Consider the following 12,046-nt stretch of genomic DNA (forward strand, 5'->3'; position numbering starts at 1 on the left):
TTCAATCTGATGCTGGCAATCGTAGAAATGTTGTTATTGAGCATGTTTTATTAGATCCTTCAATTGACATATAAGAAACTACGTGCAAAGAAAGTAGTTTATAAAACTTTTATTCAGCCAATTATGTTAAAAACTGGGTGCACTGTCTTGTGTAGCGACTTAGTGGGACACACATTAATTCTTCAACATTTTAAATAATACATAAATACAAGGATAGAAAAATAAATACATAAATATATCCAGATCATAGTCCAAAAAATAGGAAGTTAATTTAGCTACTACAATGTAAATGGATACATTTGTGGACTTTCAGAATCAAAATCTGTCATAATCTGTCAAAATGTTTACTCCATCTAAATAAAATAGTATAAAACCCATTGTTGGACCCACCTTCACAAGCATTAGTTGCCTGTAAAATGGATTAAAACTGTTCAATGTGTCCCTTTAATATGACCTGAAAAGCTTCAGATATTTACATAAAGCTTTGATAAGGGCTGTGTTGTGTCAATGACCTAGAAAGACTCCTTAAAATGGATATGTCAAGAACTCACTGATAAGACTTGCCATTACCGAGCATTTCTGTGTCGGGTTTTATGACTTTGACATTTTGTTAAGAGTCCTTCAGTGACAGACGATGACAGGCATTGAGCGGATCCGCGGCCAGGCCAGTGTGAGCCCCACAGGTCCTCAGTATGAGGCATAGATGACGTCAGCCCGGACACAGGTGCACCCAAACGTGACCCATTGCTTCTCCAGCTTGTAACTCTGGCTGCAGCCCTTCTGCTCCCGGCGCAGCACAAGGATTTGGTGCCTGATGGGAACGGATTGCCAGTCATCGTCCAGGCACTTGGAGCGAAGGCATTTGGCTTCCACGATGACCTCAGGGTATCTGTTCACATCCTTATCCACACTGCAAAGAAAACAGAACATTGCAAAGTTTAAAGGGATGGCGCATTACAAGACGTTTCAATCACATGCAATAATACAGCTGTATACTACAGGTGAGGAGAGATATCAATCATCCTGATTATTGAGTTTTTTGTGCAATAAGACTTTAGAAAGGTGCTTATGGCGATTCGGGGTTCGCTATTTCCTTTATTCTATTGAAACCTTCCTCCTTTGTACCTGCTTTTTCTTTAGTCATTTTCCTACTCCTTGTCTCCCTCTCCTTGTTTCCCCTCTTTGCTTTACTCTACTATATTCATCGCTCTATTACACCTCTTACCTTGCCTCCCTCTGGATTCCCTTCCCTATTTATATTCCATTTTCCTTCATTCCTCCCCACCTTTCTTCATCTATGTTTTTTGTCTTCTTCTCCTATTTCTCAATTGCCTTTCTGTCTTCCCCTTTTTTTTAATATAGCTCAAATTTTGTGACCACCATATCTGACCTTGTTTTTCCCGGTTTCATCCCTATAGCAGGAGGCAATTGGAAAACAATTATGAGATATGATATTATCTTTAACACTTGTCCTCCTACTTCACCCTTGTTCTACAGCTGGTATTCGAGCCCAGTGTTTAATTCAAGTGAGTGTATTAATTTAGAATTATTGGATCCGTCATTAGCTAGTGTAAATTACACAAATAATTTTCTCGAGGATCTCAAGTTGTCTCAGCAATGATTCAACAATTGCCCCACAATGAGCGAATCCAATGTCGGTGTTGAGACCGATGCATGTGATGATTTCCCTTCTGAGTTTGCAGATTTCTGGACTACAGCTGCTGAATGATTCTTACACAGGCAAGCACAGATCCAAACACTCTTTCAGGAGTACAGCTCAGCATTTGCATTGCTCCTTTTTGCCAGAATATAGCTCGTATTTCTAAAGGACCAGTGAAGCCCAGAGTTAACCAGGGCAAATAAAGGTAGGATATTTTGTTGGGGTGTTAGTTATTTTCACCCTAACTATTTTACGATTGGCCAGTATAGGCAAGTGGCATTACAATGTGATGGCTACTCGTCACCCAGTGTGCTATGGTTTCTATTGTTTAATGCATGTTTCAGTGCGCCTACTCTCACAATGCCACCATCAGAATGAGAAAACAAAGTAGATAATGTATTCATAAATCTCATTTGACAGGTTAAGGGCTTAAAATAAACTTGGCTTACTATTCTTGTCAACATTCAGTCACCTGAAAGAATGAAAACAAAAGGCGCCCAAAGTAGGGGCTGTCAGGCTGTGCAAGCTAGGCTGGCAGAGGAGCAAGCCATGACTAAACTGCCAGCAGTCGGCCACCAGAATGTCTCTGCAATTAGAAGATGTTGTCTGCCATGGAGTGGAGTGACAAAATGCTATCACTTCACTGGTCTGAAGATAACAGATCATTTAAGAAATAGACATGTTAGAAATAATAATATAATCATATTTGCTAGACACCAAAGCCCCCTTCCGGTCCCCCATTCAGCTGTATGGTTCTTAGTAAAAGATACTGGGAATGCCCAACCTATAGAACCTAAATGGTATTTTTTAAATTTTTGTGCACCATAGGAATTTATAGGAAAAAAGAAAACATTGACTCATTAGTTTACGACATCTTTCAAAAGAGATTTTCACAATATCTAGCAAGGGAGTTCAGTGTGGAAAGTTTATGGCAACCTCAGTGTGCTTGTTCATTACAAGAATTGCTTGGGAGCTGTACAGAGGCACAGTCTTGAGACTAGCTACTGATATGCAATATAGGGTCAGTCGATGAGGTTTGCTTTGTGCTCCATTGTTGAAACAACAGTTCCTTTATGCTCAATTTTAATGCCACTTTCTGCTGCACATATATCTATCTGACATAATTTCTACGTCTAGATTTTCACAAGCACCAGTATCAAACTAGGGTGCTGCTTCCCTAACTTCTGTGTTCAGCTTCCTTCAGCCGCGGTCGGTAGTAGGAGTTTCTGCAGGGTGGTGACGTGGGGAAGGGGATGGGCACAGTGGGGGGTAGTAATGTATGGATTACGGACTTTAACAGGTAAGCAAACATATAAATAAATAAAACGAATTTCGTTGCGTGCACTGCATCACCAAATGCGATGCAGTGCGCGCAACGAAATTCGTTTTATTTATTTATATGTTTACTGACCTGTTAAAGTCCGTAATCCATACATTACTAACCCCCACCCTCCCCTCGTCACCGCCCTGCAGAAACTCCTACTACCAACCACGGCTGGCTTCCTTATCATCTCCAGTTGGAACAAAATAAGAGCCTCTGTGGAGAAGACAAGGATCCCGGCCATGTCCTCTGTGTATGGAAAAATATCAACATTAATACGGAGAGCTGAATGTTAATTGTAGACCCAGAAATTTCTTTCCTATAGCTTCATGGAATCCCTTGGCTCTCGACCTCTTCTAAATACTGATCTTCTCACTAGGCATTAGTCTCTTCCGACTCTCTTCCCATCCACCCTCCCCTGCCACGCCTCGCCTCTCATTCCTGATTCATTGATATACTGTATACATTTTAAGCTGTTTCCCATGAGTATTTAGTGCTGCAGAAATAAACAAATCAATACATTTACCACCATGGGTTGCTTAGGTTTCACCCCTAAAAATATATTAAAATTCCTTCAGCAAGCTAGAGCTGAATCCACTTTTATCCAAGACACCGACCATTATTATATCCTATCAAATGATATCTGCTGGCAAATCACTGTTGGATCTATCAACATTGTTGTCATTTTTTTAGTAGATTCTTAAAAATAGCAGTGAGGATGTGGCTCTAATTCTAATATGTATATGACTATGGTGCATAATTTACTGGAAAACATTGATGTGACCTAAAAACAATATGTTCTTTGGAGTAATAATGTGACGGGCATTAGGAAGCATTGAAGGTTTCTCTCCTACTCCCGACCACAGCAGGGGTTTGGAGAAAGTGGCTGAGCTAGCCCTTTGTGGCACTGCCCAAGCTGCCTTTGTGTGCCCAGTGCCAAATATTTAAAATTACAACTAGTGGATTCGTAAGTTTATACATTTATCAAAGGAAGTACACATTGGCCATGTTCAGATAAGGGTAAACATCATTTACCACGATTCCGAAACACCGCATGCCATTACAACGCAGTTGTTAAATCGACCGCGTTGTTACATGCCATTACTCTGCAAGTCGGAAGAACGACTTGCTCTAGGGGTCAGAGGTGTTGAATTTAAAATCCAACACCTTCCCTACTGTTGCACAGACTGGAGTTGGAATAGTAAATGATACTATTTCAAAATCCTGCGCCTCACCCCCAGAGCATGTCGTTGTTCTGACATGGGTTGTTACAAAGCTTTGCTGTTATGACCGTGTTGTAATGGCATGCGTTAAAAAAGCATGCAAGGTAACGTGGCATATTCCTAGATAAGATGTATCAAATCAGTTCCTGTGGTGTCAAGGGCTGTGAATCCGTACCTGTACTCCCAAGGTGTGAGTGATCGGCTACTGATGTCTGCCACCATCCTGTCTTCAGCACCAGAGTCAATGGCCCGGAGGTCAATTCTAGCAATGTGAGGGAATCTGGCACTCCCTCTACCAGGGCACCTGCCTCTGGTCATCGCTGCCAGGTCTCTTTCAGTATAATTTTCATGAGGCAGCTCTTGGCCAAGATATTCGGTCGGAAGCAAAATTGCTGGGGAACAAAGGATCAGTAGTGTGATGGCCTGTAAGGGGGAATGAAGGAATACAAGTGGAGAATGTTTAAGTAATAAAGAGGCAACCTTTGGTCAAGTACAATTTGGCAGGAATTATTGTACAATTATTATACAAATATCATCATTTTGGGAATGAATGATACGACGTTTGAATTGTCAGAAAAATGCTTTTATGCTGTGACACGCTGCCACTGAATGCTGTGTGATGCAAAGCTATACTATGCTAAAGGTTTTTCATGAAACATGCCTTTCAATGTCCCTTCAGCGCTCTTGGACACCATGCACCAATATCTGCCTGCTGACAAGGATATCTATCCAGTCTGCAGCATCCCACCCTATCAGTAGAAGCCTGTTCTGTATCTAGCCTCTCCTTGAAGTGGAAACGTCTTCATTCAAGAGCAGTTGTGTGAGGACTGCAGAGTGTCATACTCGTTCCCGGTGTGATGGACATACACTTCTTTAAATGACGAAGCGTGACAACACAAGACTCCCCAACTATCTCACTTTTTTATAACAAAGATTACATCCAGAGTTGTTTCTTGTTTTGTATTCAGATTTTTAGAACTTGTCTCCAGACGCATAGAAAGAGTTGCTTTGAAAAGACCTCAATGCTTTTCTATCAGGCCATATCCCTTACAGACACTGCTGTAGCCTGACCTGCTAAGCGCCCTCACGCCCACCACTACAGACATGAAATAGCAGCATGGCTTCCAGGTTCTGCTAGAAAGGTTTCAGCCAAGATCACACACTTAAGTGGCTTAACCAGCAGCTGATGAAAGAATGTGTAAACCTATGGCATACATTATTTTGCTATTTCATAGAAGGCAAAGGGTTTCTTACCACAATGGAGCATGCTGAGGTCCTGAAAATCATTCTGCTCTTCTGGGTTTCTATCGCGTGGGCCTTCCTCGGTCGGGAGCTTGGAGTCTCTGCCTTGGGAACGGTCCTTCACCCCATTTATAGGACTTTTCAGGCCGCCCGGGCTTTCCATAGTGAAGTGCCTCTTGGGTCACCCCCTTCCAGCTGACTTTCCCCCCTGTGTTACTCGTTCTGGCCCCGGGTCTTCCCTTTCGTCCTGAAAAGTTTCTTTCTACCAGTTGAGAGACAAGGAACGCGCCTGAATGAGGAAAGCGTCGCTCCGGGATAACCTGGCGACAGCGCATAAAAAGGGACTTTGTTTGTTCGTTCCTCGTACAGTATAATTTATGATTTTGCTCTGCTATCCAGCACAAATCCGCAAGTGGTTTCTCTTCCTTATCGGATTATATTTACCTTTGCAGCACGTGCACACCGGTGGCAGCTTGGTATTTCCGTGGCTGCTTCCCCATCCACCCTCAATGATGTCATCACATCCCTCTACCGAACAGACTCACAGAGGAAGCTCTCCACAGCTCCGGCCAGCCTTGCTTTGGGTTTATTCCCGCAACTAAAACCTGTCCTGAACAATTGCTTTAAATCCCCGCCTTCTGTACAGCAATCTACCTTCAACACTGGATTGCATTTACGTATGCCCAAATCCAATCCGCATGAGTAAATGCAGCTGTGAAGCTATGATTAGCTGCCTTTTTTGGGGGAATAATAGTTATTCTTTGCATGGTAATATTGTAACTGACAGTTTATTAGCTGAAAAGAGGAAAAAATATTTAAAGTAATATATCTGTGGGGCTGGAAGGATAATCTTGTCTCTCTGAGTGAGTAGTGGGAATACTCAAATAAAGGAATGCAGTAGGATAGTCTGCCTGGATGCACAAATTACACTTTAATGTGTAACTGCATACCTGCCAACTTGAACAACATTTTTACTGTTTGAGAAGGGGGGCGGGACCTCGTGCAGAGGCCCTTTTGAACCCCACCGTGGTCCCAGCCCTCTCCTCCCCAACCCAAAGAAAACACTTGCTGAGGCTGGTGCCGATGCCCTGGGGTCTGTTTACACCCCTCAATGGACGTCAGCAGTTCAAAGCCTCAACAACTTTGCTGGAAAAACACTATTTGCAGTGGTTTTCAGCTCGTTTTCCCTGCCACCATATGACATTGGCTCCTCACCGGCTGACCGCTTGAACGCCGCCAATATGGTATGTCACACGGTGGCAGGTGGCACCGTGTGAGTTGGCAGGTATGTAACTGAATAAGGCCACTTCTACGCCGTGTTAATACAACGCTGTTCTGCTATTATATGTGAGCAGCTAGCATGCTATCCTCAAGTTCGCAGCTCGGTATCTTTATTCAGTTCCAATGGTGCTATTGAAAAAATGGACTCTGGAAACCACTATATGGAGGTCAAGCTGTAGCAGAGGAAGGGGAATGGAGTTTCGAGGGGCGGAGCTTGAAAAGCAGAGTCTAACAGTCAACTTATATATTTATTTTGAAAAAATATATACTGCAATGAAATTGGCAGCAAGGACGTCTGTGACAGTAAATCTGGATTACTAAATTGGTCAGAAAGCCACTGTGTTTTAAAATATCTTACAGGTTAAGACTCCCCATTTTGCAGATAATTGCACAGCAATGTTGAGGAGATTATAATAGTGGTAAAATAACTTGTGTTTATCACAGTCCTGGGAGAGTTTTGTGCTTTGTCCAGTCACAGTTTTTACCTATAAAGCAGCATATAGGGTTAACGGCCTGTTGCAAAGCACATATTTGCTTTTTAATTACATTGGTAAGTGGGGTGCTGTTTTTGACATTGAGATCATTTTGTTACTTCCGGTTCATAAATTGCAATCCTAATATAGCACAGTGATGGTTTTACCAGCAACAAGGAGCTACATTCAAACTGTAGGTCATGGGTTTAGATCCTTATTGGTTTTTTTCTCAATCTGTTGCTATTCTAAGATTGCAAAGAAGGGTTCAATTGGGATGTAAAAAAGTCCTATTAGTACATATAACAACAATTAGTGCATTAGGCTTTATATCTTGACTTTGTGTATCTCATTTATCTCTCAATATATAATGGCTGCGAGTATGGACAATATGTGAATCCTATACCTATTAAGTTATAACCATCAGTGTTTATATAACATTTCCTGTACTTTGAGGTACACACTTGTATGAGTTATTGTGTCTCTGTGTGTGATGTAAAGTGCTCTCACACCTTACAATGGGATTTGTAGTTGCTATAAAAGAACTTAAAAAGTAGTTGCCATTCACATCAATACTTGTGTAATTACTCACACAGATAGATACATCTTACGTTCTTACAATGCAAGCACATCTCTTACATAGAGAGTTGAACAAGGGTAAAAACCTGCCTCCAAATCGTAGTTTCTCTTCAGTACTTGTGAAGTGGTAACATGCTGTGCGTCTTTGTTTTTTTCTGTTGGTTTGGCATCTAGGAGTTAGGCTCCAGATAGCTCCCATTCATTATTATACACAAGCCAAAAAATATATTGCATATAGTGAGGAGGCTAGGCTCATGAAGGTACTAGACCTGGTCATGGTTCAATCATACATGCCACTTTCTGAATCTAAAGGTATTGAGCCCTATTTTACCTGGGCAAACGAACCAGAGGTAAGATTCTACCTGACTAGGTTACGTGGGAATAAGATCTGCTTTTTGGCAGTTTTCTATTGCCAGAACTTGGTTTCCAACATTACCTTACTGTCCGTGTGATGGAAAATCACATCATTCTACAAAGCACTTTATGCTCTTTTACTCACTATATTTTTCTCTCAGGCTACCGTTTCTGTGCCCACTATATGTGAGCCCAAAAAGCTATCATAAAATGTTGTAATTCTCAGGGATTTTAAAACAATTCTTTAAGTACTCTTACTTTTCTTTTAAATGTGGGGGGCAGTTGATATTTTCATGATTTTATTGTGATTTGATGGTTTTAAACTGTGTTTTTATTGTGCTTTTATTGTCTTTGGAGCCGAATAAAGCTAGATGATGACATACTCAAGCAAAGGGGGCTGATAGACCTTTAAATCAGGCCTTTGTTTTGGGTCGAACATTTTTTGATATTTGTTAACTTAGAAACCTCTCCTCCCTCAGTTAGTTTCAGGCAGTATTCAAAAGAAGAGATTCTAAAAAGTTACCTATCGTGCGTGCTCAATTTGAAGAGCATGATCAGTTGCAGCAAAGCACTTTGCCTAAACAAATCAAAACTTTGGAATTAAATTCCACCAGGAAGGTGGTGCTCGAATGTGGCATTCTGAACATAGCACTAATTGCATGATAAAAGAACACTGTATATGGCAATGCAGACGGTGGTTGCCCTTGTCTAAAGTGCACTGAAACTGGCTCAATGTGCAGTGACATACATGCAGTATTCAGCGATCACTATTTAAAACTGTTATCAGTTTTATGATTTGCATCACTGAGACTATACGTGTATATTTAAGAACCAAACATATTCTTTTGTGAGGCTGAGCACAGTGACTGTGTGGAAGTATGTGCATCCTGAAGCATAACTGCGCACATAAGCACCACAAAATCAGAGAACCCTTCTCCTTCCATCATATAATTTCTAATTTGAAAATGGGCTAATATATTTTTCAGTTACTGTGTATTCTTAGTGAAAGAGAGTAAAGAATTGACTGAATCTAAATATGTGGCATATTAATAGCTGAAGGTCACCAAGGGGTGGCCAAACTATCTAACGAATGTAAGACAGTAGGGATGAAATCTCCAAATCACTTTAGCAAAGAAACACGTTAGGGAAACTTTTAGTGGCACAAAAAATCATTTAAAAGCAAAGTCATATTTTGTCAAGAACTGAAAACAACATACACATCTTTTTTCAGGCTAGCCTGGAACCAAGGTGGGAGCAATTCCTTTCAGTAGCCACTGTCCAGGTTTGAAACATTAATACATAAAACTGTCTGGGTGTGGCTTAGCTGAGAAGCACAATGGCTGCTTGCTAAGTGTGCTCTGCCGGCATTTATCCTGGTGCTAAAGGGTGATCGCCCGGCTCAGAAAGAGACGATATTGCTGGAGGTGGGAGCCCATGATGGTCACCCGGAAAAATCAGTGGCAGCCAAGGCCGCATTGCTGCGGCACGTCAACCGGATAATACAGGCCTGACTGAAATTGCAGCTGCAGCCCAATCATCAGCTTTCAGCGAGACATCAGCATGACATACTGACAGGCTGTCCAGATTCAGGCTGGTGCGACAGATGCAGAGGCTGCAAGTGGTGGAGGACCTCAAACCGTGCCAAGTGGACCCCCGTCTGGGACGAGTTGCATTGAGGTGGATTGCTCGGTGATCGACCTGCAGCCTGGTGCCGCCGGATGCCCGTGTGGCATCTTGGGTGCTGACTGGTTGCCGGGATTGGCCAGATGCAGTGGTAGACTCCTGATGCCATGACCCGACACAGCTACAGAAGCATATTGAATTATACGTACCAGACCCGGTGCCCACAGCCGGTGTGCCGGGCGGAGACGCAAGGCAGAGTCAGTGAGGGATGCGGTCTCCCCACTCTGGCGTGCCCCGTCGTGCCCTGCATCGGCCCAGGGGGGCTCCACGGGCGGTTCGCTGCTTTCGAGACCTGAGAAGCCGGAGGACTGCGTGCCTGGAGCAGTCATGTCCGATAAGGGTGAGTGAACTGCCCGTCCATTCTTAGTTCATTGGCTGGCTCTGGGTGGAGACTTAGGTCCGGAGCTGTGACAAAAGAGACCTGAGGGAAGGGGTATTTATAATCGCACTTGCCCACAGACTGGTCAGGTTACGGCCACGCACAATAAAGGAGGGCGGCAGCGGGGCTGCCTTGGGGGCAAAACCGCTGGACTTTGGCGGTAGCAATGGACATATAAGTTCTGTGGCGGTGCGGCGACCACTGTCTGCGGTGAGCTGGTCTTAACACTCTGACTCTGGTCATTTTAATTTGCGGAACAAAGTGGGGCTCCCTACTTGCCCTCCAATTCATTGCCAGGTCTCTGAACTTTGACACAGGGTAACGCATATCGACATGGGGAGAAGGACTTTCTGAGTAAGTGGTGTCTGATGTAACACAATTGTAGATGTTCACGTCAGAAACACGCTAAACACCCTGCCAGCAGCCACATTTGGGGATTTCAGAAGAGTGTTGCGGCCAATTGAACTCTGACCCTTGTCTTGATCACAGGTTGCCAGCACCCAAACCAGCTAAACCACATGTACATGTACGCAGACGCTGACACTCAGTCACTCTAAGGTGGATAAATGGGGGAAAACTACGCAAAGCAGTCTAAACTATCATTCGAAAACAGGAGAGTTGCTCTAAATGCTGAAGGTAGAACAAGACAAAATGCAGAGACAACATCAAATGACCCCCCAGACAGGCAGGAAGATGATCTACGGGGCATTCTACTTGAGGTTAAGACTAATATCAAAACCATTGACACCAAACTAGACAAGCTGCCTGCTCAACTAAAACAAGTACGGAAGCGTGTGGGCACCCACGAAACCCATCTAGACCAACTTGAGAACAGAATATCTGATGCACATCACTATCAGGTGGAATCAAAAGAGCACTTGTTTAACATGGAGAAAGTATTAAACATCATAAAAGCTAAGAATGAAGATCTCGAGGCTCGCTTGAGAAGAAATAACATCGGCATTACTGGCATTCTGGAGACTACTGCTATCTCAAAGATGGAAACGTTTGTTGAAGACCTGCTGCGCGATCTGTTTGGTTAAGGCCTATCCAATATGTTTATAGTGGAAAGAGCACATCAGACTCTGGCCCCCAGGCTGAAGTGGGTGCCACACCCTGACCCATCATCGCTTGCTTGGTAAATTATAGATACAGGGATGTTGTTCCATGGAGAGCCAGGGAGAAGGGAAATATAACCCATCAAGGCAAAAACCTATAATTCTTTCCGGACTTCATGCCCACGGTGCAATCAGCCAGGCATGAATTTGGGCCAGCTAAACACCCCCTTTAAAAAATCTGGTACTGCTTATGCACTCTTCTACTCAGAAAAACTCATGATGGAATGCCACATTACTTCACTGATTTGAAAACTGCACTTAAGTTTGCTAGATATATAGACAAGTCAAAACAAAGAACTCGTGCTTCAGCCAATTGTGGTGCTTTGGATGCTCCTCTGGGTGACAATGACTGACATCCATGATTGCATTAACTCCGATGCTGCTGTTGCAGGGTGGGCTCAGCATGCACCATTCACCCCTGTTCCAGACATGCCCTCAATATGCTTATGTCAGATTACCACCTAGTGGATATATGGAGGCAACAGAACCCTCAAAGCAGGGAGGGAACTTGTATCTCGACATCCCACAGCTCCTGGTAAAGGCTTGACCGCTGGATAGTATCAGAAGAAGTGGCAACATGGACCGAAGATGCAATGCACCTGCCGAGAACCCTGTCTGACCATGCCCCATGCACCCTGAAAATAGCACTCCGTACATCAGTTAGACATGAATTTGCGTGGAGACTTCCTCCCCATGCTCTGCTAGATGCAGCATTCCGGGAGGAAATTAGAGGGGA

At 43.2% G+C, this 12,046-nt stretch overlaps 1 protein-coding gene across 1 annotated transcript; it reads right to left on the reverse strand.

The window, feature by feature from the left end:
• Positions 1 to 687: 687 nt before the first annotated feature.
• On the reverse strand, positions 688 to 5,491 carry LOC144771050 (interleukin-17A-like). Its single transcript, XM_078655862.1, has 3 exons — positions 5,459 to 5,491; positions 4,380 to 4,627; positions 688 to 910 (listed from the first exon to the last, which is right to left on the reverse strand). The coding sequence occupies exons 1-3, from the start codon at positions 5,489 to 5,491 to the stop codon at positions 688 to 690; spliced, it is 504 nt and encodes a 167-aa protein (XP_078511988.1).
• Positions 5,492 to 12,046: the final 6,555 nt, after the last annotated feature.

Source organism: Lissotriton helveticus, chromosome 1_1 (assembly GCF_964261635.1).
Source record: "Lissotriton helveticus chromosome 1_1, aLisHel1.1, whole genome shotgun sequence".
Lineage (NCBI taxonomy): Eukaryota > Metazoa > Chordata > Amphibia > Caudata > Salamandridae > Lissotriton > Lissotriton helveticus.